This window comes from Phyllostomus discolor, chromosome 13, assembly GCF_004126475.2.
Source record: "Phyllostomus discolor isolate MPI-MPIP mPhyDis1 chromosome 13, mPhyDis1.pri.v3, whole genome shotgun sequence".
Classification (NCBI taxonomy): Eukaryota; Metazoa; Chordata; class Mammalia; order Chiroptera; family Phyllostomidae; genus Phyllostomus; species Phyllostomus discolor.
The window spans coordinates 45,909,631-45,937,233 of NC_040915.2; the positions used below are offsets into that span (position 1 = coordinate 45,909,631).

The 27,603-nt window shown below is 40.9% G+C and overlaps 1 protein-coding gene and 1 non-coding gene across 11 annotated transcripts in view; both read right to left on the reverse strand.

The window, feature by feature from the left end:
- Positions 1–26,891, reverse strand: part of ATXN2 (ataxin 2) — a 95,116-nt gene extending 68,225 nt beyond the window's left edge. For 2 of the 10 annotated variants that reach the window (XM_036014089.1, XM_036014087.1), the window contains exons 1-4: positions 26,375–26,891; positions 2,469–2,505; positions 774–833; positions 202–273 (exon numbers count right to left, since the gene is read on the reverse strand). In XM_036014089.1, coding sequence (XP_035869982.1) covers positions 202–273; positions 774–833; positions 2,469–2,505; positions 26,375–26,568 — 363 coding nt within the window. In that variant the 5' untranslated portion in view covers positions 26,569–26,891. Of the gene's footprint in view, positions 1–201; positions 274–773; positions 834–2,468; positions 2,506–25,313; positions 25,338–26,374 lie in introns of those variants that run through there. The other 8 variants (XM_036014083.1, XM_036014088.1, XM_036014084.1 and 5 more) reach the window with 5 other exon arrangements.
- Positions 17,470–17,572, reverse strand: LOC114510534. The gene has a single exon (XR_003685694.1). It is a non-coding gene; the product is annotated as a U6 spliceosomal RNA (small nuclear RNA).
- Positions 26,892–27,603: the final 712 nt, after the last annotated feature.

Genomic DNA, 27,603 nt, shown 5'->3' on the forward strand with positions numbered 1-27,603 from the left:
GCAAAATCATTCAAAGTGGTTTTAAAAAGTGCTTTAAAGGTAAAGCACTGGGCGTGAAAATGTGACAAACACGTCCACCTTATAACTACAGATTGCTAAACCAGAAACTAAATAGACACTGTCGGGAAACCACACAAACATATGGTAATTGATGATTCATGAGCTTTCACATTTAACAAAAAGGAAAAGATTAAAAATTACCTTAGGACTGTATGTTTTAAAAACTCCTTCATATATACCTCCATTTTTCACTTGTACTTCACATTTGGATCCCTAAAAACATACAATGAATTTATCAAAGAAACAGTGTGCTACTCAGTCATGGGGGGTAATTGCTTTCAGTTTACTTTTTGTAGCTTATCGAGCTCCATTCAACATATCCAGTGTTCACTTGACAGAATAAAAAATTTTAAAACATAATACACTGAATTCTCAAAATTCTTCAGAGTATCTTGCTCAGAATCTACAGTAGAAACTTAAATACTGAAGTTAAGTATTTCTAACTCCAAATTTATTAGGTGACAAAATAATGCACTAAAAAACTACTAATGAAACTACCAATGTTATGTACACAGCAATGTTAACAAGAATGCTTTTTATAATAAGAGTTACAATAATTTGGGTAGAATTCTTATCTCTTTTTTCTAAATTATCCTGATTAAATATGACCTAACAATGTTACACAGAGACTCATTCACCCACATTTTATAACTTCATAAGATTACTTTCTTGCACTCCCAAGGCAGTTTCTCCCCAATAATCTGACAACTTACAACAACTGATGTAAGTATATGAACCATCCTCATATTTGCATAGATTCCATCAAAAGTTATCTGGAATATTAAGAAAAAACATTATTAGCAATAGGTATTTATCCTTGCATATATATTACAATTAACATTTATTTTTGTTACAAAATGTTTAGTTAGGTTTGTAATACCTTATATGCATTAAAGAAAGATTTGGTTTACTTTGGCCTTTGCTTCCTTAGAGAAGCTTAGGTGTTCAAAATGAAAATCAGTCATACCAACCAACAATGTTTCAACTACACACAATACAAAAAGCAAAAGTGAATTTATGTATGTGAGGAAAGACAAGACCATAGGAACAGACTACACAGATCAACGGCTGGGGAGTAGGTTTCACTATAAAGTTGCATGAGGGATTTTTGGAGGTGACAGAACTGTTCTACCATCTTGATTATGGTGATTGTTATAAAATTGTGTGCACCGAAATTCAGAGACCTGTACACTAAAAGGATTGAGAATGTCTTACTAGATCAATAGGACAGAGTTGGGGGCCTCTCTATAGAAGACCCTTTGACTACATGCTCTCAGCACACATGAATCAAGGATAGTGCTATATGGATCAATCCACACCACGCCTTATTACATACTACAAAGTGTGTGTCTCCCTGACTCTAAAAAAAGAAAATCCGTCCAAAAAAGACAAAGTCTCAAAAATTACTAGGCTTCTCATTTATCTTCTTCCATCATGTGGAACTTATACCTTCTCCCACTCATGCCCAATTTAATTTCACTGATAAAAAGTTCTGAAATTTAAAACCAAAAGGCCCTTTCCAAGGGAGAAAAGTGACAGGAATAAAAGATAGCACATTAATTCCAAGTCAAAAACCCAAATTGCTCTGCAAACTCCAGTTCTGGTGTTCCACTTACTTTTCAGGAGAAAAATTTGCCTTCAGTCATTTATAAAAGAACACATGACATCATTATACATGAAAAATATTATAGATAATTTCACCATTTATACAGTCATCATCAAAAACCACATATATAGCTAATAATTTTATACCAAGCAGGATTGATCTATTAAAGAAATCTGAGCCCTGGCCCGTGTAGCTCAGTTGGTTGGAGCATCGCCCCATAACCAAAGGGTTGCGGGTTCAATTTCCCAACAAAGCACATGCCTAGGTTGTGAGTTTGATCCTAAGTCAGGTGCATGCGATCCCCAGTCTGGGTGCATATGGGGGGGGCAACCAATTGATGCTTCTCTCTCGCATTAATGTTTCTTTCTCTCCCTTCCTCTCTATCTAAAAGCAATGAAAAAAAAAAGTCCTCAAAGTGAGGGTTTAAAAAAAATTATGTATATACACACATTTAACTACCTACCTACCCTACAGGCTCTGGCAGAAGTAACAGTACTGAGTGTGGTTGGTAGGGTATGTAAATGTCTCACACAAGATGGACAGCAATTTGAACATTTCACCTAAAATGTCATATGGTATGCTTGGGTGTGATATTGTTATGCTACAGCATTACATGCTTTTGATTTTGTAATAAAAGATTTTTATGTAACAAAAAAGGGGTGTTATTTGTGCCAGTCCCTGTATATATGTCTGACCTATGACACTAAAGAGAGGGAGTTATTTTGCCTTGGCTACTGGTCTCTGTGTAGAAATCACATTTTAGTTACCAAGTTCCCAAACAAATGACATTCAGGTTACTCACCGTAGACTGAGGCAGTCCCTTGTTATTGTTTCGACCTCTGAAAAAATTAAATATGTTTATTAAATTCAACAGACTAAATATGCTAAAAATATTTTCAAATTTAACACAGCTTATAACCCATTCCAATGAGGCACAGGTGCTCAATCTGTAGGGCGGGATCGTCCGACAGTAAGTATAAAAGCCATCTAAGCACTCTCCAAGTGCAGCTCTCTCCAAGTCTCGCTGGCTCAGAGGCCCAGAACAGGTATGGGTCACGAAAGGGAGGGAGGAGGAAAGAAAGTGAAAGTTATCAAACTAAAATAAATGAAGTAAAAATAAAAATAGACTACTGGCATAACCAATACTAAATATAATAGTCTTTACTCCAAAAGTAACCAATCACTCTGTTATAAAAAGCTACCCAGGAACAAATATAGACTCTATTCCTGATGTGCCTGACGCCCAGTCACCTCCCGTATTTTTCCCTCACCTCTAAAAATAGGCACTGTACTTACAACTGCAGAAAAACATCTGCAAATCAGTTAAATCACTGAAAGTACTTTCACTTCTAAATAATACATGCCTCTGTCGGAATCTATGTAGCGAGTGCCTTTCCCCTGCCCCCCAAACAATGCAGTACACCCACAAAGCAGGCTATCAAGTCATTTCCAGTAATAGGGACTCTATTTTCAAGTTAATTTAATTAGAGAACATAATACACCCAAAGGCTTGCTCCATTAGGAAAGAGTAGGCCCCTTATGAAATGAAAAAAAAAATTAATAAAATGAAATGTTGTATTCCTCATAAACATTAGTTACTCTGGAATAACAGAACTGGAACCTCATTTTGATAAAATTACAACTCTCAAATTAAGCCACAAACTTAAAACGTTCAGAGAGAAGCACAGTTCCGGTCCAGAAAGTCCAGCAGCACGAACGGTGCCAATCCCAGGAAAGCCGCACTGATCTAACGCACTCCGGGGCCAGTGCTGACTGTGACTTGGCCTCCAGCTCTGCCACCTTCTCTCATCTAGAAAATACTGTCTTGAACCAAATCACCTCTGAGATTCCTTCCATTACTAACATTCTGATTCTGTACCTCTTTGCCTCATACATAGCGCAAAGAAATTCCTGAAGTCTAAAGAATATGACTGATAATGTATCATTTACAGAACTGACCACAAACCATACGCTACAGAAACACAATGTCAGGTCTCTCACCCCTATGCTACAGACAGGTGAGAAACCAAACCTTAGCAGTTAAACATCTTGACCAAAGCCACCCAGTTCATGAGCAGCAGAGTAATATTTGAACCAGGTGTTCCAAAGTCCAGACTTTTTATTTTTAAGTTATACTGCCTCTCTGAAATTGCATCGCAGGGAATAAGCTAATCTCGCAATTAAACCTAATAAAATGTGTACATTTTTTTCAAACATTATTTGAATTTACTAGGTTTTTCTATTTATTTGTACTCTGTAGCCAAAGGGTAAAAAAACAGCTAAATCTTGCTTAAAAGGATTATCGTTAGTGGTTGCTGAGATCCACAGTTGAAAGGCTGAAGCAAATGGCACCAATTACATGCTCCGGAACTCATGTGGCATCCCCACAAAGCTATTTAAGAGTTTAAAACATAAAATTCTTTTATAGTAGTCACACTATTTCTTCATTGACTATACATTTATGTATTTGACTTATAAGAGCACCAATTGTTTTGACAATCCAATTTACTTAGAATAAATAGTTCAACAGGGAAAACAGTAAAAGACTCACCATTGTATAAAGTGGTACAGAGTGTGGAAACCACTGGCTTCCCTTGATACACCAGGTGGTTGGGCACCCAAGGGGAATGTTAGCATATCATAGCAGCATTCTCTGTAACTGATAAAATCCCCAATGCATTCTTGTTTTTCTCTTTCTGGATCCACTCAGAGTATGCCTTTACTTTGGTTTTTTCTTTAGTATTTTGAAACAAAGCATACTAATATTTCATACAGTAACAAAAATGAACATTAAAAGCCAAGATCACATTCTAGTCCTAAATATACTTATGATTAGATTGATTAGATTTAACAAAACTATATTCAGCATTCTCAGCTTCCAATAGTTATTAAATGAGGTTTAAGTGTGATTTAAAATGCCAAATTAACACCAAGAAATTTACAAAAATATTAAGTTTACATTGCTTCAAAATAAGGCAAGGGGGAGAAAACTGATGGGGTTAAAAATGAAATAAGATGGCATGAATTTGAAACTGTTGAAGATAGGTAACAGGAGACAATTTCTCTAACTCAAAAAAAAAAAAAGTGCCTTCTGATGTACTGCAGTCAGAGCCTAGATTTAATAAGGTTTAGAAATCTACCAGTTTACAGGAAACATGGGGCAAAATGCATTAACTGATATCATGAAGTTACAAATCAGTTAAATCCAAAATGTGGTAAAGTCAACCTAACAAATAACAGTTTCAACAAATAAATGACAGCAGAAAACACAGCATGGGGAGAGGAATAATTATTATAAACTTCAAGTCACACAAAAGCTAAGTGTGGCTTCCCAATTTCAAAAACTTATTACAAAACTACAGTAATTAACAGTGTGGTACTGGCATAAGGACAGACATAAAAACCAATGGAGCCCTGGCTGGTGTGCCAGCCTGTGAACCAAAGGGTTGCCAGTTCGATTCCTGGGTTGCGGGCTAGGTCCCTAGTGGGGGCCATGTGAGAGGCAACCACACACTGATGTTTCTCTCCCTTTCTCCCTCCCTTCCCCTCTCTAAAAATGAAATAAATAAAATCCTTAAAAAAAAAAGGAAAGGAATAAAGAGCCCAGAAATAAATTCTTTTTAAAAAAGATTTTATTTATTTTGAGGGGGGGGAGGGAGGGAGAAAGAGTGGGAAAGAAACATCGATCAGTTGCCCCTTGCACACCCCCAACTGGGGACCGGGCCTACAACCCAGGCATGTGCCCTGACAGAGAATCGAACTGGCAACCTTTTGGTTTGTAGGCGGGCACTTGACTGAACCTCACCAGCCAGGGCTAAATCCTCATGTTTATGGGCAACGAATTTTTAACAAGGGGATTGAGAGCATTCAATGGGGAAGACATCTTTTCAAGAAACAATTCTGGAAAAAATGGATATCCACATGCAAAAGGATGATGCCAAACTGTTATCTTATATGACACAGAGAATTAACTCAAAATGAATCAAAGACCCAAATTTAAGAGTTAAAACTACAGCACTCAGAAAAAAACAGAGGAAAATCTCCACAACCTTGAATTTAGCAATGATTTCTTAATTGTGATACCAAAAGCATAGGCAACATAAAAAAAAATAAGGTGAGAATTTTATAAAAATTTAGAACTTTTGTGCAAAGGGTACTATCAGAGTGAAAAGACAACATGCAGAAGAAAATATCTGCATATAGTGTATCTGGCAAGAGAGTAAATATCCAGAATACATGAAGAACTCCAACAACTAAACAACAATAAAAGGTACAATCTAATTCACAAATGGGCGAGACTTCCATAGGTATTTCTCCAAAGAAATAATGCAGTTTGCCTAAAAGCACATGAAAATATGCTCCACATCACGAGTCACTAGAAAATGTAAATCAAAGACACAATGAGCTACCACTTCAGCCCTAAGATAGCTATTATTAAGAATAAATAAATAACATGTTGGCAAAAATATGGTGACATTGGAACCCTCCTCGTGCATTGCTTATGGAAAGTAAAATGGTGCAACTGCTGTGGAAAACAGTATGGCAGTTCTCAAAAAATTAAACACAGAATTACCATATGATCCAGCAATTCCACCTATAAACATATATCCGAGTAACTGAAAGGATATGAACAGATATTTGTACATCAATATTCACAGCAACATTTACAATAACAAAAATGTGAAAAAAAATACCCCTGAAATGTCAATCAACAAATAGACAAACACAATGTGGTACATCCACACAATGAAATATCAGCCTTAAAAACAAATGAAGTCCTGATATATGCTACAGCACAGATGAACCTTCAAGAAATGCTAGGTGAAATAAGCCACACACAAATGGACAACTGTTGTATGATTCTACCTGAGATGTAAGTAGAATTCATAGATGAGAGAGCAGCAAGGTAAATGCCAGGGGCTGGGGAATGGTTAAAATAGGAAGCAAGCAATTGCTTAAAAGGTAGAGGGCTTCATTTCGGGGTGAAAACGTGTTGGAACTTTATAGAAGTGGTGGTAGCACAATAATGTGAATGTACTTAATGCCAGTAAACTACTTTTAAAAAAGGTTATACTACTCAGCCATAAAAACATATGAAACACTGCCACTTGCAACAAAATGAATGTATCTTGAGAGTATTATAGGTAAAATAAGCCAGATGGAATGACAAAAACTGTACGATTTCACTCAGCTATGGGATATAAAACAAAAAGCAACAAAACAAGCAAGTAACGTAAACCTACGAGACAGCCAAGAGAATGGTGTTATCCTGGGAAGGGAGTGCGGGGAGGACAAAGAGGGTGAAAGGAGTCAAATATAACGTGCAGGAAGGAGGCTAGGCTTGGGCAGTGAGCACAGACTAGAGTATACAGATGCTGTATTTATTATAAAATTGCACGCCTGAAATTTATGTAATGTTATCAGCCAATGCTATTCCTCCAATAAATTTAATATAAGAACAGATTCTAAAAACTCGTTAAAATGGTAGCTTTCATGTTATGTATATTTTACCACAATTAAAACAGGAGGGTGGGGAAGGTGGAGGAGGGTACAGGAGGGATGAATGGTGATGGAAGGAGACTTGACTAGGGTGGAGAACACACAATGCAGTGTACAGACGATGTGTTGTAGAACTGTGTACCTGAAACCTGTGCAGTTTTGTTCACCAGTGTCATCCCAGTAAGTTTGATTAAAAAAAAACAACACCTCAGATTCTCTTCCCAAAGTAACTTCATTTGCAACTGTGTGTAGTTGGTTAAGTTCATGCCTGAGTGCTCCAAAAACAGTGGAGGTTGCCCTGGCCAGGTGGCTCACTTGGAGTGTCATCCATATACCAAAAGGTCACAGGTTCGATTCCTGGTTAGGGCACATACTTAGGTTGCAGGGGTTCAATCCTGAGTCAGGGTGTGTACAGGCGGCAACCAATCTATGTTTCTCACACAGAAGTTTCTTTCTTTTTACTTCCTTTCCTTTCCTTTCCTTCTTCCTTCTTTCCTTTCTTTCACCCCCCACCTTCCTCTCTAAAATCAATAAACATATTCTCAGGCGAGGCTTAAAAAAATAAAACAGTGGAGGTTGCAGTCAAAGGTAACTGGTAGATTATTAGTAGAATCATCAGATATACAGGCTTAACTGGATAAAAAATAAGATCCAACTATACACGGTCTATAAAAAAGATACTTTAGATTCAAAGATACAAGTACTGGATCCAGCACAACTAACACCCCTTTTTTATTACAAAATCATAATAAGCATGTAAATCTATAATACAACATCACACACAAGCACACCATATGACATTTTAGGTGAAATGTTCTAACTAAAACTATGAATTATTACACCCATATTATTACCCTACCAACCACACTCAAGCAGACATTACTTCTGCCGGACCCTGTAGAATGAAAATAAAAGGATAGAAAAAGACATATCACGCAAATAGCACATACAAGAATGCTGGAGTGGCTGTACTATCATCAGACAAAACAAACTAAAACAATGTTCCCCTGGCCGGATAGCTCAGTTGGTTAGAACATCATCCCGATATGCCAAGGTTCCAAGTTCGATCTCTGGTCAGGGCAACCAATGAACGCATAACTAAGTGGAACAACAAATTGGTATTTCTCTCTCTCTAAAAAGCCACACCTGGCTGGTAGATTGAGAGATCAGTAGATTGAGCTACAGCCTGCAAACTGGAGGGCTGCAGGTTTGATTCCCAGTCAAGGCCTGGGTTGTGGGCCAGGTCCCCAGTAGGGGGCATGAGGGGCAACCACACATTGATGTTTCTCTCCCTGTCTTTCTCCATCCCTTCCCCTCTCTCTAAAAATAAATAAAATCTTTTTTAAAAAGCAATGAAAAAACGTTAGTACAGATAAAAAGGGTATTTTATAACAAAAAGACCGACCCATCAGGAAGAAGAGGCGTTCCACCTGGACTCTCTGTACTTTCTCACAGCTCCGGGGCAGTGAAGGGTAAGCTCTTCACAGAAACTGTGTGCGCCGCCCTGAGCCAGAACCCCGCTGTCTTTCACCTCGAGAACTCATCTCATGCTCCATCTCCTCTCATCCCACTACTGACCTGACAACTGAATTCCAACTACTAATGTCAGTACACGGAATGATGGAATTAGGAGGTTACCATCTGATAACCACCATAATAACTGTTTCAAGCAAAAATTGCCACTGGATGCTAAATCTACTAAAGGAGAAACAGGGTATTTAAATGAGTATCGTCACAAAATAATTCCCCACAAGATATTCGTTAATAACAGTGAAAAATAACTTTATAGTAAAGGAACCTAGCAGACACCATCCTAATTAAGCGATCAAAGTTAACCATACCTGCAACGGGTCAAATGCATACCATGTTTTTAACTCCTGATATCATACAACAGAACACATGCATCACTTTCTGTGCTATTCCTGTCAAAAATGCATAATCTGAATTGAATTACAAGAAAACATCAGGCAAGCCCTAGTTAAAGGACATTCTGCAAAATAACTAATTTTTGAAAGTGTCAAGTGATAAAAGACAAAGAAAAACAAAGTACTTTGGATTAAAAGAACCCATAAAGACATGACACCTGAATGTAACATATAATCCTAGAATGGTTCCTGGACCAGGGAGGAAATTATTTATTTGCTGTAAAGAGCACTAGAAGAACAACTGGTAAAATTCCAACATGGCCTATAGATAATAGTTTGACATACTATTAATTCCCATGGTTTTATAAGAGAATGTCCTTGTTATTTAAAAATACATTTTAAAGCATGCAGGGCTGAGGAGCACCATGTCTCTCACATGTTTGATAAAATAATTTTATGTTAAATTGCATGTGTATTTTTAACATTAGAGAGAAAATTAAAAAATTAACATAGTGAAATGTTACTTGAGATAGGTAAAGCATATAGAATTATTTGTACTATTGTTGCAAACTTTTCTGTTAAGTCTAGAACTATTTATAAACAAAATACTTTTAAAAATCAGTAACTGTTGTAGCCCTGACCAGTGCGGCTCAGGTGGTTGGGCACCTTCCCTCAAGGTAAAAGGTCACTGGTTCCATTCCTGATCAGGGCACATGCCTGGGTTGCACGTTGGTCCCCGATTCAGGGCATGTATGAGAGGCAACTGATTGATGTTTCTCTCTTCCTCCCTCCCTTCCCATCTCTCTAAAATAAACAAATGAAATCTTTAATGTAAAAAAATTAGAAGCTGCTGTTAAATAGACCCTGTATCTTATTTTGTAGTTCACTTCAAAACATTGTATTTCATCTTATTTAATATGCTGGGTTAGCCAAAAGTTCATTTGGTTTTTTCCCTAAGATGGCTCTAGCAGCACAGCTGTCATATCAGCATGTATTTAAAAAAAAAATCAAAATTGGTGAATTTTTCTGCAGCCATTTTAATACTGAAGATGGAAAAAGATATACAACATTTTGGCATATTATGCTTTATTATTTCAAGAAAAAGAAAAAGAAAAACACAACTTAAATGCAAGAAAAAGATTTGTGCAGTATACTGGGGAAGGTGTATTGAACATGTCAAAAGTGGTTTATGAAGTTTCGTGCTGGAGATTTCTCACTGGATGATGCTCCACGGTCAAGTAGACCAGTTGAAGTTGACAGTGATTAAATCAAAACATTGAGAACAATCAACATTACACCACGTGGGAGATAGCCAACATACTCAAAATATCCAAATCAATAACGTTATCGGTGGAAATGAAAAATGTGTCTCATTTTACAGAAAAAACTAAACAGACTTTTTGGCCAACCCAACACAAAGAAGAAGGCATTGCTGACTGCAAATATCAGATTGAAAATAAACATGTGAAAGAAAAAAAAATTAGAAACTGTGGCTTACTTTTACTTTATTATCCAAAGTGTCTATTTTTTTTTTGGTAAATAAAAATTTAACCCTACCCCGCCTATGCAAACGTTACCTTTACAAGAAGCCTTCCTTGAACCATGCCATCCCGATCACACATATGGTGTTCTCTCTAAGTCTCTAGATTGGAATTTAGCATATCTGCCTTGCACTACAGTTGCTGGTGAACCCGCCATATGCCCACTACTCAGGGTCTGATCACATGGTGCTTTCTGTGCAAATCCAAAAATGATGCTCCCACAGGGAGTCACAGACACAAACTGGAGAAAACTATGCAGTTGGCAGCCTTGCATTCATGAAAATTAGAAGGTACCAGAAACAGATGTAGCCCCAAACAGCACATCATGTGGCAAAATAAACACCTAGACTACAACACCCATCACGCCTTGTCTAGGAGCTCTCGGGTGAAACAAAACCCAAACCACCAAGGTTGACAGGCAGTATCATATTCACCTTTATATCATCTACCAAAGTTAGCACAGAGGACCTGTACATTGCATATGATATATACTTAATGCATGCTTAATAAGTCAGTGAGCGAGTCAAAGAAGAGGGGATAGAAAAGAAAGGAAATGAAAGCTTTCAGAATAATCATTCTCTAAATCAAGGGTCAGCAAACTATAGGCTTGGCCACTTGTTTTCATCTGGCCTCTAAAGTATGGTTTTTAAGTTCTTAACGGGTTGTTTAAAAAAAGGAAGAAAAGTCAGGAAGAATATGTAACAGAGAAAGTTATATGGCCCATAAAGCCTAAATAGTGGGTTGGCCTAAGAGTTTATTTAGTTTTTTTCAGTACGATGGCTCCAGTAGTGCTCAGTTTTCTTTTACTTCATTAGAAACAATTTTGTTAAGACTGTACTGTGACAGCTATCATATTAGCATGCATTAAAAAAACTTTTCAAAACTGGTGAATTTTTGTGCAGCCATTTTAATATTGAGGATGGAAGAAGATATGCAATATTTTCAGTGTATTATGCTTTATGATTTCAAGAAAGGTGAAAATACAACTGAAATGCAAAAGAAAGATTTGTGCAGTGTATGGAGAAGGTCCTGGGACTGATCAAAGGCGTCAAGAGCGGTTTGTGAAGGTTTTTGGTACTATTGACATTCTGGCCAAATAATTCTTTGCTGTGGGGCTGTCTTACACATTGAAAATGTTTAGCAGCACCCCTGGCCTCTACCCACTAGAAGTCAATAGCAGAAGATAGCCAGCATACTAAAAATACCCAAACCAATAAAGTTGTTGATAAAAATGAAAAAAAAAAGTGTTTTATTTTGCATAAAAAACTAAATGAACTTTTTGGCCAACCCAGTACTTACTATCTGGGTCATTACCAAGAAAAGTCTGCTGACCTCTGTGCTGAAAAAAATGTGGCTGCAGTGTTAATAACTGCATTTTAAAAACAAAGTCTATGGCTGTTTTACACAAACCAGTACTTCTAAAAAAAACTTTCAATAGCATTAAATATTTTTCATGAAAGTTTAATGTATATATAATCAAAAATTGTCATGAGCCCTGGCCAGATACGCAGGTGGTTAGACCATTGTCCTAATAAGCCAAGGTTGCAAGTTTGATGCCCAGGTCAGGGCACATGCAAGAAGCAGTCAATGGACGCATTAATAAATGGAACAGGAGATCAATGTTTCTCTCAGTGTCTGTCTCTGTTTCTCTCTTCCCCTCCTCTCTCTAAAATAAGTAAACATTTTTTTAAAAGAGAGAAATGTCATGAAAGTGCTCTTATTCTCATTTAATTATTTTTAAGCTTTACCAAGAAATTCAATTGAGGTTGCTCTACATACTGATAAAACATCAAGGTATTTTAGTAATGTACGTTTAATGACAATGCTATGAGCAAGTTCCATAAACCCAAGAACTTTGTACTGATCACTAAATCAACAGCACCTAGCATAAAATAACGAAGGGTTAAACTGTAGATAGATTAAAACAGACTTGAAACATACCAAACAACTTGTGAACCTCATGTGCATCCTGATTAGAACAAAATGTAAAAGAAAAATAAACTGATGAAACATTCAAATTTAAGCTTCTATCTTGTACAATAAAAAGAAAAAAAAGGCACAATGATTCGAGAGGAAGAAGGAAAAGTGTCTTTAAAAGGCCACATGCTCATTTAAGCAGAAAGTCCTATGAGAATGTACAAAGAAGCTGCTATAAATAAGAGGTTAGCAAGGCTAACTCGAAATGGATCAATGACCCAATCATAAAAATTTTAAATTAAAACTTTTAAAATATGGGAGAAAATATTTTTTAGAAAGATCTTTATGTTTAGATAGAGGGGAATGGAGGGAGAAAGAGAGGGAGAGAAACATCAATCAGCTGCCTCTCACACAACCCCCAAGTGCGGACCTGGCTCGCAACCCAGGCATGTGCCTGACTGGGAATCTAACCGGTGACCTTTCGCCTTGCGGGAAGATGCCCAACCCACTGAGCCACGCCAGTCAGAGCTGGGAGAAAATCTTCATGACCTTGGGTTAGACAAAGATTTTAGATAGGACAGAAAAAAATACAAGCCATAAAAGCAAAAAATTGATAAATTAGACTTCATTAAAGTTTTAAATAGTCTATTCTTTGCAAGACACTGTTAAAATGAAAAGTCAATCCATGGATGAGGAAATATTTGCAAAAGATATTGATAATGGACTTACACACAAAATATATGAAGAATTCATATTAATAAAAAGATAAAAAACCTGAATAGGTGTACAAAAGACATGCTCATTTAACCAAGTAAGATCTACTGAGTAAAACTGAAGACTGACAGTAGCAACTACTAGGGGAGATGCTGAGCAACTGAAACTCTCAGACACTGCTGATAGGAAGGGAAAACGGTACAGCCACTTTGGAAAAGAGTCTGGCAGTTTCTTATAAAGTTAAACATACAACATAGCAATCCCACTCCTAGGTAATCATTCAAGAGCAATAAATGAGAATGTTCAAAGCTGGTTTATTCATAATAGCCAAGAACTGCAAACAGCCCAAATGTTCACTATCTGGTGAACGAATTAACAAACTGCGATAATACAGTCGGCCCTCTGGATCAGTGGGTTCCACACCTGCAGATCCGAACAATCACAGGTCAAAAACATACAGGGGAAAACGGCTGTTGCTGACACGCACTGTGTAGTTAGGCCTAGAATGGGTGTGTCTGTACTGAACAGGTGCAGACTTTTCTTCTTATTCTTCCCTAAACAATACAGTATAACAGCTATTTACACAGCATGTACATGGTACTAGGTATTACAAACACGCATGTGTTATTCGACTGTGTTTTCAGTAAGGCTTCTGGTCAACCATAGCAGTTAAGTTTTTGAGGAGTCAAAAGTTATACATGGACTTTCGACTGTGCAGGGGAGCGGCGCCCCTAACACCTGTGTTGTTCAAGGGTCGACTATAATTTTAGCATTCCTTAAATCCCTCACAAGCTTTCTTCCATTGTTCTCACTTGCATATACCTTTTCAGAAATGTTGAATACAATAGTAAGTCATTTCATCTCTGCTACTTTCTAGCCAAGTAAATTTAAGTAAGTCATTTAGTCTCTCTGGAACTTAGCTTCTTCATGAGTAAAAGAGGACAGGACAACAGACTAGTAGCAGTGTGTGTTATAATAAAATGGGGGAAAATCACGTGCACACAGTATCACATACATGTACACCCTAGAAGAATAGGAAGCTTACGGTGTGGTCCACTCACTATTTCCCCTTCCTTTCACTCCTGACCCTAACTGACTTTTTAGATCAGGAGGCTTCTCACACACACTGATTTCTGTGACTGGCCGGTGGCCATCCCTAAAACATTAAAAGAAATAAAACCCTTAGCAATATAGTAGACCTACCTTCTGATGAAAACAGTCAATCCCGCCCCCAAGATTTCTATCAATTATTCTATAAGATAGAAGCAAGCATCAGCAACTGAAACATATCGGAAGTGGCAAGGGCAGTCTGAATTCTCTGCCTTGTCTCCCTCACTAGCGTGTAAGCTCCAGGACGAAAGAGCTCGCATCTGGCCTGTTCACTACTGTATCCCCAGAGCCTGGCAAACACAAGGTACTCAAGAAGAAGAAAAAAAGTTTAACTCTGGAATGCCTAGAAAATGTCATGTGCCTTTTGAAATGACAGCTTTTCCTTGGCAGGGTAAACTTGTCTGTTTAATAGAGGAACCAATGCTCATATAACCAATAAGTAATTTACCACTTATCAAGTATACAAAGTTGTACAAGGCATGTGCCCCTTCCTGTCCTCAAGATGCTCTAAATCTAGAAGGAAGGCAATGCAAGAAGCTCCTTTACTTCCACACAAGTTAGATCTCAAATAGTTTGTCACCAAACATGAGATACAAATGGCAAGTAAGCACATGAAAAGATCTTACACGTCATTAGGTATTAAAGAAATGCAAATTAGAACCACAATGAAACACCACTAAATGACTGAAATTAAAGATTAACATACCAAGTCTTGCCAAAAAATTAGAGCCATTAGAAATCTCTATCTGAAACTAATAATATTGTACATCAACTGTAATTGAAAAATAAAGTATTTAAAAGAAATCTCATCTATTGTTGAGGGGAATACAAATTAGTACAGTCACTTCAGCAAACAGTTTGGCAATTACTTTTAAAATTAAATACTTGCTATACAACTCAGAAATCCCATTTCATTATATTTAATCAAGAGAAATGTAATTGTTATGATCACACAAAATCTACACAAGTACTCATGGCAGCTTTATTTATAACAGCCAAAACCTACAATTCAAATGTCCATCACTCGATAAACAAACTATGGTGCATGCATACTGCTAACAGAATACGACTCGGCACCAAAGATGAAAAACTACTGTTAACATGAACAAACCTCAAAGCGTTATGACAGAATGCAATCACAAAAGGTTATACTGTATGGTCCCATATATATGACAGTCTAGAAAAGACAAAACTATAACGACAAGAAGCAGGTCAGTAATTGCCAGGGCTAGAGAAGAGGGGGACTGACAGAAAAGAGGCTCAAGGAAACTTCATGGGGCCGTATTTTGTGTGTGGTAGTGGCTACATGATTATATGTCTCTCAAAACTCAAGAACTACACACAGAAAGGATGAACTTTATGTAAACTATATCTCAATACATCTAATTAAACAGCAATCTACCACAGTAAGGAATAACTACCTAGTAGTTTGAGCTAAATCACAGTGCACTGAGCAATGAAAAACTGTTTAGTCTTTTCTGTATAGCTAGATGTTCCTAAGTCCAAAATGGACAGGAGGAGGTTATGAAGCTTGCACACCCAATACACAAACACTCCACTGGGCATCTCTTAATAACCGCCCCACGTGTCACTGCAGATTGCCAGGAGTGACCAACCTTGTGGCGTCTCTGGGCCGCACTGGAAGAACAGTTGTCTTGAGCCACACATCAAATACACTGCGACACGTAATCACAAAAAACCTCATGGTGTTTTAAGTAAGTTTATGATTTTGTGCTGGGCCGCATGCAAGCCATCCTGGGCTACATTTGGCCCTCGGGCCACAGGTTGGACACCCCTGCCGGATTAGACCCTTTAATGAATGGACTGTGACACGGTAGCACTGCTTGTAGGTCTTGACAGGAGTTTCTGCAGTCAAACTGTAACTACTTTAGCCTTCTCCCAAACTTCTCCCACCCTTAGCTACAAACTTCCCAGTTTTCCCATTTCATTCATTAATTCTCTGTCATTTGCTGATTATTACTGACTAAATAAAAATGGTACTTTTGGATCTCTGTCCTTCAGAATAATTCATCCTGTCCCAAGTCATCATTTTCTTACTACTTACAATTTTTAAAATCTCTCATTTCAACCACGATTAAATGCTGACACTGTTAATACTCGGCATTGCTACACTTGTTGAAAATGATAGCTTCAACAACAAACTAAGCTTACAGTAAACACACAGAATTTAAAAATGGCCAGAATGGTTGACTGTGAAGTGTCCATAAAGAAACAAACGAGAGACCATCTGCCGGTGGGGTCGCCCCACTCACGCTGTGCGGCGTAGCTTGGCGCCCATTTCCGAGTTCACCCGAAGGAGCGAGTCTGTCGGTGGAAGAGCTGCCGCACTTAAACACGGGGTGCTGCACAACGAATGCCAAAGCTGCAGGAAGAGGAAAGAGTCGCATTTTCCTGGAGCAAATGTGGTGAGGCACTGTGCAGCAGGGATCCGGGCTAAGCCTTTCGAGACTTATGTTTGAGAGGACAAGACGACTAGATTGGAAGAATATGATTTATGCTGGAGAATAAATAGTGAGGGCAGTTTGTTGAGGGGCTTGACTTTCAGGCTGAACAGTCTCGATTTGATTCTACTAGTAATGAGAGCCACTGCAAGTTTCTCAACAGAAAGAGGACACAATGAAAGATATTTAGGGAGACTGTTATGGCTGTGAAGTAGTACCTGGACAAGAAGTGACTGATCAGAAGCTTGCAGAGCTACAGTCAGCGAATACCATCTGGAACCCAGGACAAAAAAAATTACCCCACCCCCTTCTCTATTCACGGCTTCTCCAAGGCCAAAAGAAATCTCAGTATCCTCTACGTAAGACTCCCATCAATCAGAACTGGCATATGAGGTAAAACCTGTTTACCATCTAGGCTCAAAACCAGAACAGGACACTCAGAGAGGAAAGAAAAGAAATGCCTGGTAGAAACACTATAGTTACTTTATTTTTGTTTTATTGTTGTTCTATTACAGTTGTTCCAATTTTCCCTTGTGGCTCTCCCTTGCGCCCCCTCCCCACAGTCAATCCCTGCCCTGTAGTCCATGTCCATGGGTCATTTATACTTGTTCTTTAACTAGACCCTTCTCCTTCTTTCCGCTCCCCCACCCCTCCTTCCTCCCCTCTGGATCCTGTCCGTTTGTTCTTCGTTTCCAAAAAATATGGAATGCTACAAGAGTTTCCGTGTCACCCTTGCGCAGGAGCCATGCTAATCTTCCTCCTATCATTCCAATTTTAGTATATACTGCTGAAATCAGTATGAGTTACTTTATTTTTAAAAAGGACAAACACACTTCCACTTGAAATATATGTGACACAAAACAAAACAGCCAGCCCCGGCTGGTGTGGCTCAGTGGCTGAGTGCCAGCCGGAGAATCAAAGGGTTGCCAGTTCGATTCCCAGTCAGGGCACACGCCTGGGTTGCAGGCCAGGTCCCCAGTAGGAGGTGCGCAAGGGGCAACCGCACATTGTTGTATCTCTCCCCATCTCTAAAAAATAAATTTAAAAAATATTTTTTTAAAAAAACAGTGAAGTGGAGCCTTTGCTAATCATAACATTTAGAAAGTGATTTTTTTCTGGATAGATGAATTTTTTTAGATTACTAAACATGACATTTTGAAAACAAGTTTTACAAAATATATTAGGAAAAAAAGGAACAAGATTCTAAAGCCAGCTATGCAGCCAATGATGGGAGAATATGACAAATAACCTCTGTGGCCTTAGTTTCTTCACCTATAAAAAGAATGAGAACTAAAAATCACCAGGGCCACTTCCAACTCCAAATCTGTATGATTCGAAACTACTGAAGGTCTGCTATGTGCCAAGAGTAGAATATAAGAAAAATGTAGTATCTCACTTTTGAAAAAAAGTATTCTTTTCTTCTTTTAATAGATATAGAAACTGAGCCTGAGAAGGAGTGGCATACCCATTCATTCAAACACATGACTCAGTGCCAAACCTGTTCATAGAAACTGGGATATAATAGTGAACAAAATAAAGTTTCTGCCTTCCTGAGTTAATTTTTTATTTTATTTACTGATTGGAGAGAGAGGAAGAGACATCAACTTGTTGCTCCACTTATTTATACATTTATTGGTTGATCCTTATTGTGCCCTGACTGGGGACCAAACCCACAACCCTGGCACATCAGAACAACACTGCAACCAACTGAGCTATCCAACCAGGGCTCATAGAGTTAAATTTTAGTTACCAAGGGGTGAACCCCAATTCTAGCCTAGACTGGGGTTGTCATATAAAATAAAGGATGCCCAGTTAAATTTGGGTTTCAGATAAATAATTTTGTCCCATGCAATTTGGAATATCTTTATACTGAAAAATCAGTCACTGTTTATCAGAAATTCAATTTTAACTGGGCATCCTTTATCTTTATTTTCTCCATCTGGCAACCCTGGCCTACACGTAACTGCAAAAGCCTTCCTCCATCCTGTTACTGCATCTAAGTACATCTACATAGTGACTTGACTACATCAGTGAAAAACTACTTTATACTGTAGCACAGCATAACACAAAGTGATACAGAAGTTCTTTAAAACAATTCTTATGCCCTTAACAATGCAATGCATTTTAACGTCTTCCATTCTTTTTCATTTTTTCGAAAATGCTGGTCATGATCCACTAGAGTGGTTTTACAATCTACGAAGGGGTCATGACCTGCAGTTTAAAAAATACCTCTTTGAGAGGTATGAAAAACAAGTTAACCTTGTCTTATGAGTCACCCTTACAAGCTCGCCAATTAACTACATTGTGCTATGAAATAGTAACGCCTCTGGGGTCTACTATGGCATAGAGCTAGAAACTTATAGTCAGCCGGGATGGTGTGCAGTCACACATCACGTAACAACATTTCGTTCTATGACAGACCACATATATGACGGTGGGCCCATAAGATGATAATGAAGTCAAAAAATTCCTATCACCTAATGTAACGCATTACTCACATGTCCGTGTGGATGCTGGTATGAACCACCCCACTGCACTGCCAGCCGTATAAAAGCACAGCACACACAATCACAGCAGCAGGCTATACCACCTAGGTTTGTGCAGGTCGACTCTGATTTTACCTAACAACATGTTTCTCGGAATGTATCCCCATCAATAAGCAGCTCATGACTACTTTCCGGGGCCTTGTACCCCTTTTCTATAATGCTCCCATTTCTTAATTATCATGCAGTATGTTTCTCCCTAAAAGCATTACCTCTCTACTGGCTGGCAATCTGTAAATCAAAAAAGCAAACTACATAGAATCATGTGCAAAGTAAAAGCAAATAAACTCTGAGAGATGCCCTGAAGGGTTTACCTTTCTGTAACCTCCAAAGACTTTAAATCTTCTCTGTACCTGATTTTCAAGTATGTTTCAGGAATAAACGGTTAACTACACAAGTTCCACAAAAAGATGTTTACGACCCCCAAAAGAAAAATGCATGATTTGGTTCAAAACCAGCCTTCTCTTTTTCAAAACTAAAACTATAATCAAGATTAATCTTGAATATTTACAAAGATTACTGCTAAGAATATTTTTAACACGTTCCATAAAAAGCAGTACAAACAAAAACTGGCAATCCTAAATATTGACAACACGGTTAGATAAATCCTCTCAAGGTAATACTTACAAGAGGACAACATTCTAAAGGTCTGATACACTTGATAATAATAAGCCACACTCATTTATAATTACATCGCAGACAAGCTTCATACCACAAACTGATGGGATTTGCAAAGACTCCATTATAGAATGCCATTTTATCCAGTCCCAAAATGCAGTCAGCTATTAATCATGGCATGAATTGATATTTTATTGTCACTTGACTCAACTTCAAGGCTTAAAGTAATCTATGTAAGGATTTTTTAAAGTAAATTTCAAATTTTCATGTGCATACAACTGCAAATAATTTTCAGCAAATAAAACCTAAGGTTAATAATGGGTGTGGGAAATTTTCATAGACAACCAAGATCCATAACAATATTAACCCATTAAAAATAAAATCAAGGAATTAGCACTGAAGTAGACTTCATGTCACATATGTACAAAATTACTTTTTTTGACTTCCTATTTTAGCAAGCCAAATTCAAGGTTACAAAAAGATATACGTTAGAACAAGGACTGTATGTGGTTCTATATTCTTTAAAATACACATGATTTTGTTTACATCTACATTTATTTAAAGGAAGGAATGTCATAAACTCTACAAATATGTTACACTAAGTCCCCTAACCTTTCAAAGCTTAGGGCTTTTCCCATTTTATTGTAAAATAAGATTCTGTTATTTCTTCATGCTCTGAAATGCTACAGTTTCACGGGGAAACAAATATTTAAAGAGATGATACACACTGTTGAATCCAAAAGTGTACCACATGATGCCACTTTGTTTAGCACGTGTGTGTGTTATGTGTACGCTCACAAAGAGCCCGAAAGGTGTATGCCGAATTTCTTGCAGTACTTCTCTCGAAGGAAAGACTGTCGCAATTTCAATTTTACAGGAATTTGAGCTTTTCTTGTTTTTTTTTTTAAATTTTTCTGCATTCTTACTTTTCTACAATGAATATTTAAAGCTGTTTTTCAAATTATGAGATAGACTTTCAAACATAACTGACAAAGTACTCATTCAAAGACTGTCTCAATTTATTAATTTCAAGAACAAATCTATTCTGGACACTGGTTCAAGTACATCTCCTTTCTGTGTTCGACTATAAACAGGTAAAGATCAGGAACCACATCTATACATGTCTGAAAGCTCTAAACCTTATATATATGTAATACATATTACACAAAATCTTTTGAATTGGTGTTTTAAGTAACAGGAAAATAGTTTACGACACACCTGCCTACGAAATTACAGCTCTGCGTCATTTGGCAAGCCCCTCTGTGCAGAATACTACTGTTCTACATAGAATGTTCATCTTCAAAAGCAGAAGAAATTCTTTTTGAATAGGAAACCATACTTAAGGGTATTGAAACATTAAAATATACCTCAATCTATTTCCAATCATAAGTCATGCTAGTAAAGGTTATGGGTCCAAAACTGTCTCTATTACAAATTCCAGATTTAGATGCTAAAATTTTTCAAAGGCTTTACACCAGCTTCCTATTCGCTGATGAGTACATTTTCTGGTACAAAACATCCCTTTTCCTGAAGTCTGTTTAACATCTAAGGAAGCATCAAAACCTAGAGAAGAAAGAGCACTCCACTTTTCCTTTATTACTTCAGTGATAAAGACCACTGTATCAACCTCTTAAAATCTTGGTAAGGTAATAGTCATGGATGACCCACATACACTGTGAAATTAAAAAGTACCTTCACTTAAAAAGATACAGTAGCAGGTAGGCCTGTTAATAAACTATTTCCACTGAAGTTGTCATAATCATTTGAAATGGCTACAAGAGTTTCATTCAGGCTCAACATTTTATGCAATTATCAAAATACTATTATTATCCAGCCCAAATAGAAAATTACAGTTCTAGGGAAAAAAAATTCTAACAACTTATAATTCATTTTAAGGTATAAAAACGCGTTAGTTCTAACACAGCTGTAGCTATTTAGGACTAAAATCAGATCCTCCTTTAAGTGGAAACATATGGCTATTAAATAGCTATGATATGAGTTAACATCCCCTGTGTAAAACTGTAACTGTCTTTCAGATTAGAGAAACACAGAAAATGCAAGTTTACATTTAATTCCCCTCCCAAAAAGGAGCACCATGACTGATACCATGAATGTTTTGACTTTTCAGAAGCAAATCTTTAAGCAACTAGAGACTTTTCTTTGATAAGCAATATGATATAGGTTTTTGCCCAATGTTAAAAAGTGTATTTTCTAGTCCTGGCTGGTGTGGCTCGGTGGATTAAGCACTGGCCTTCAAACTAAAAGGTTGCAGGTTCGGTCCCTGGTCAGGGCACATGCCTGGTTTGCGGCTGGTCCCTGGTTGGAGGCCTGAGAGAGGCAACCAATCAATGTTTTTCTATTTCACATCAATGTTTCTCTCCCTCTCTTTCTCCCTCCTTTCCCCTCTCTCTATAAATAAATAAAATCTTTTCTTTTTAAAGTATATTTTCTCTAAGTACTTGGAATGAAAAATTAAACTGATAAATAAGCCCAATAGAAAAACAAAAACGTGCTTCTTTTAACAGGCAATCACAGCTTGCCTCTAATGACCTAGATGCCAATTAACTTTTTTGGTTCAACTTCAAATTTGGTTATTGTCAATACCCACATTAAAAAAATGAAATTAACAAAAGATGATGCAATTTAAATCTTATAAATTACAAATGGGGTTGTGTGACTAATTAATCTAGATAAAAAGCAAATGGCTAACTACCTCACCTCCTTCAAAACTTTCCTCAAATGTTAGCTTCTCAATGAGGCCTCCCCTAATCCATTTTAAATCGAACTCACTCTCCTCCCCCAACCCCCCACATTACATCCTTAACGTGTCCCCCTCTCATCTCCTAACTCCTATCTAATGGTACAGAGTTTGCCAACCTAATGTCATGTTCATGGTCTAGTTCATCACATTAGAATGTAAACACCACGGGAGCAGCTATCTTCTCTTCACTGATAGATCCCAAGCACCTACACCTGCCTTATACATATATTGTCAATAAATTTGTGTGTTGAGTAAACGTAGGTTTTTTTAGGCTCTTCTAAAGACATTTAAAGAAATGAACATCTCACTGACATTTAAATGGAAGCATAATGAACAATGAAGCTAAACTGTAGCATAATTTCTAAATTGCAAAGCCTTCAGAGAAAGCAGTAAAAGCACAAAGTCGAAAATTATGAAAACTAAAGCTTTTTTATTCACCCTAAACCCATCAAACAAACTCTAACATTAAAGTATTTAGAAGTGAGACTATGGTTAAAGGTTGTAAACCCACCCCCCCTTTTTTTTTTAATGGGGAAAAGATATGGGTTAACCAGTGATAACTCCCAACAGTGCCATGAAACTACATAAAAGTTACCGAAAACAAATTTGTCACAGGGTAGCAGCTAATAAAAAATACTTCGATGAATGAGGGAAGTTAGCAAAACAACAAACCACCAAAAAGCTTTAGAACAAGTTCCTCAGGACTTTCATTCTTCGAGGTAGCAGGTACCAGCACGACAGACCAGAAACCGTGTTTCCTCACTAATACTGACAGTCACAGCTTTCAGCGCGGCTTCACACGCACCATGTCACCAAGTCCTCGAGAAACCCAAATCACAAATATCATCAGGTAACTAACAACAGCACTTAGTACTGTATGCACTTTGACAGTAAGTGTAACTTTTCCCTTGAAATTCCCTCACTGTGTCTGACAAACTACAAAGAAACCGTTCCATATAAGAACCACCCTCTCAACCCTGGAAACTCGACTACAGGGCACAGCTAGCGAGAGCCTTGAAAACCTTCAAGCCCTTTGACCTAGTAAAGCCACTCCTGGGAACTTTCTCTAAGGAAATAATTAGACTGAACCAGAAAGCTATTAGTATAAAGATGTTTATTGCACCATTATCTATAATAGCAAAAATGTGGAAACGCAATTCCCAACAACAGAACGGTTAAGAAGAAACTTTAAAAAGGGGGGGGGGGGGGGAGAGCTAAACAAAATAAGTCACTAAAACTACATAAAAATGAAAAGGTAAAAAGACAAAGAAGGACTGGGTGAAGGTAACATGTTTGAACTTCAATACTGTGGTTACACTGTTCTAAGGGAATAAAAGCCACCTTCTGAAATGTACGTGACAATTAAAGGCAAAATTTTTTAAAGCCATTCAAATCAACTATTCACACTCTTCCACAAAAGACCCAAAAGTCAAACATGAAGAAACGTTGTGTTGTATTATTGTATTAAAGCAGACAAGTGAACTTCCAGACTTTCAAGAATAGTTTCTTATCTCTAAACGCGTCAAACCCAATGCTGCATTTTCGTCTTCACTGTTGGCCCCAGACACGTGTTTAACTGCTGATACATTCAAATCCCAGTGAGGACACTCTAGAGAGTGTAACTGGTTTGTTTATAAAGAACCCAGTTAAATGATTCAGACTTGAAAGACTTCTACAAGTGCATTAACTAAAGACATGCACAAGAATAAAATTTCACATTACACGAGTCCAATACATTAAATGAAACCATGTCTTTATCAAAAAGAGTAGGGCTACAACTTATACCTCAAGAACTTTAAGTCTGAGAGCCAATGCAACTTAAAAGTCTTAGTTTTAACTCTTATTTGGGCGAGGTGACTCTGCTAGATTTCTGATTGATACCTAAGAAGAGGGAAAAAATGCATCATCCTGTTCTAGAAGAATTGTATTTAAAATTTTCCCATCTTTCTCTATGGATGCCACTGAGAAAGGGGAACTTTAAGTTACAGAACCCTCAGTGGATTAGCTAGGAAAAAAGACACTCCGTGTAAATGAGTTCAGCTGGATGCAGCTTTCGTAGGTGTTTCAGAGAAGGGAAACCGGTGTGCGAGGCAGAGTAGGAGTCAAAGAACCCGTGTTCTCCCCCCCACCCTCCGCCCCGCACTGGTGGCCACAGCACCACCGCACTTAGAAATCAGCTCCGTTTCATCTTGATGGGCAACTTCTGCCGTAAATGAAAATTCTTTGGAAATGGATTGCTAAAAACCTGTTTTCAAAAAAAAAATGGATGAAGAAAAAAAAAATGTTCCTTTATCCCACCTTCCAAAGCCCAGGATGTCCATCTGCTTGAGGAGGACCCCGGTCACCCACTGGCCGCCGCCCAGGCCCGGGGCGGCGCGGATGGGCTCGGGCACGCGGGGCGGCCCTGCGTGCCCTTGGTGCGCTCTGGCGGCGCTCCCCGAGCTAAGGACACTGGCCACAAAGGAATGGAGTCTATTGACATTTGCTGCCCCGTCTGAACACTAAGCATTTTCTTAGTTGGTGAAACACGAACTGACCCCCACTCCCACGCACACCCCCTCCCGGGTCAGACCCGGTTACCGGAGGCAACCCTGCGCCCCCGGTTCCCACCACCAACCTGGGTACCGGGGGAGGGGGGCGAGGGGGAGACCCCGCAAGTAAACACCCGCGTTTCTGCCTCCAGGAGCCCCGCCACGTCCCCTGCTGGAACCCCGCGCCCCTCGAAGTCTCAAAACTCGCGGCGGGGGTTGGGGAAACGCGCGGCGCGCCCCGCCGCCCCCCCCCCCCGGCCGGCCCCCAGTCCCGCCCGGACTTCTGACGCACGCCGGGCCGGCCCTCGCCCACCGCTCCCCAAAGGCGCCTTCTCTCCCGCGGCCTCGGCTCGGCACTGCGGCTCGGCCGCCACCCGCGCAGGAGGCCTTGCGGGGGAAGCAGGGCGGCCGGGAGGGGGCCGGGCCCTCCCCACCCCCAGGTGCGGGAGGGCGGAGCGCTGCGGGAGCTCGGAGCCCGGCCGCCGCCTTCCCTTTAAAGGCCGAGGGGTGCCGGGACCACTGCCCACCCACCCGGACCCAGGGGCGGGGTGGCGGAAGGCACGGGACGGACCCTAAGGGCCCCAGATGTGCCCCGAGGCTGCCCCGCTAACGGAGAGGGAGGGACGGGGTCCTGACTGCCCCCCCCCCGCTAATCCCACGGGGGGAGTGGGCAAGTTTCTGGAGACGGGACCAAAACCCCAAGACCCGTGCACGTTCACGCCGAGGGTGGGGGCGCTGCCCAAGCATCCCCCCCCATTTGGGGCGGAGGAGGCATAAAGAAGGTGGAACAGGAGCTGACAATCGCCGAGACCTGTGAACCGCTCCCAAACGCTTGAATGCAGAGGGGGAGGCTGCCCAGTCCTTCCATCTTGACCGTTCGGGGGAGGGGGTGGGGTGTTGCAGGAGGCTGGACACGGCCTGACATTCCCAGAGGAAACCCGCGGCGCCTCCCACCCAACCCCCCGGGCTCCAGACCCGAGCGGGGAGCCCCACCCCCACTGCGGGCCCCCGGCCCACCGCCCGCCCCCCCACCTCCGAAGCCCGGCCGGTCACGGGGCGGGGACCGCCGTGCGGGACGCGGGGGAGGGGATGCAAGGCCCGGGCTGGGCCCGGCCCCGAGCCGAGGGGGCTGGGGCGCGACACCCACCTGCCCAGGCCCGGCCGCCCGCCGCCAGCGCTCGCCGCCACCGAGGAGGAGGAAGCCGCGGCCGAGGACGACGAGACTGAAGGCGATGACGGCGCGGCGGCGGCGGGCGACGTGAGAAGGCCGCCGCCACCGGGCTTGCGGGCATTGGCGACTGCGGGTGGTTGCTGCTGCTGCTGCTGGGGCTTCAGCGACATGGTGAGGGGCCCATACACCGGCCCGCACGCCGGGCGGGGACAGCCGGGAGCCGGGCGCGCCGAGGAGACGCCGGAGCGCGGCGGGGACGCGCGGGCGCCGAACGGGGAGGCGCGGGTTAGCGCGGCCGGGGGGGCGCCCGGGCCCGCGAGGGGAAGAAGGAGGACGACGAATGGGCGGGGAGGCCCGCCGAATCCGAGGAGCTGCCGGGAGCCGGGCCGGGACGCGCCGCCGCCGTTGCCGTTGCTACCAAAACAGTCTGAGGCGGAGGGAGGCGAGCGCTGCCCAGAGGGAGGGGGGCCGGGGCCGGGCGGAGGAGGGGCGGCGGAGGGATACGGGTCCCGAGCTGCGATGCCGCCGCCCCGCCGCTCCGGCCGCGGGAGCGAGCGCCGTCCGGGCCACCTCGCCGCAGGTAGGCGGCGAGGCTCGATGGCCGCTGCTGGGCCCCGAGGATCTGCGGCCGCCGAGCGCATCGGGGGCCGGACACGGACAGGCTCCCCGTAGCGTCGCCGGGTGGGCGCGGAGGTGCGGGATGGGAACTCTTTACCGGAAGTCGGAAGGGTCGGACGGAAGCAGAACGTGAGGCGGCCCCAGGGCCGGGAGGGACACGTGAGGAGCGGGCGCCGCGCTGGGCCGCGTTCGCGGGGGTCGGGCGAGGGCCCGGCGGCCGGCCCTGCCCAGGTCCGCCCTCCTCGAGGCGGGTCTGCCCTTTGGCGAGGGCGTGTCTGTCTTTGCCGGCGGGGCCGGCCTAGTACGGAGGACTTGAGGGAAGCGTTTCTTCCCCGCCCCCCAATATTCCTTCAACGTCCTCGGACTGCTAAGAGAACCCGAGATTGCCCCCACCTGATGCAACCTAAAAAAAGGACTGCGAATGCCGTCAGGGCGGACATTATGTCTTGCTACGTGTAAAGCACCTTGGACGCGAGCATCTCACAGTTTTCTTTGTATCGCCAGCACCTGGCACACAGTAGGCTCTCTCAATGTCACTTGGCGTCTTGAAAGGCAGGCCGTCCTCTGTTTCTCTGCCAAGACTAATG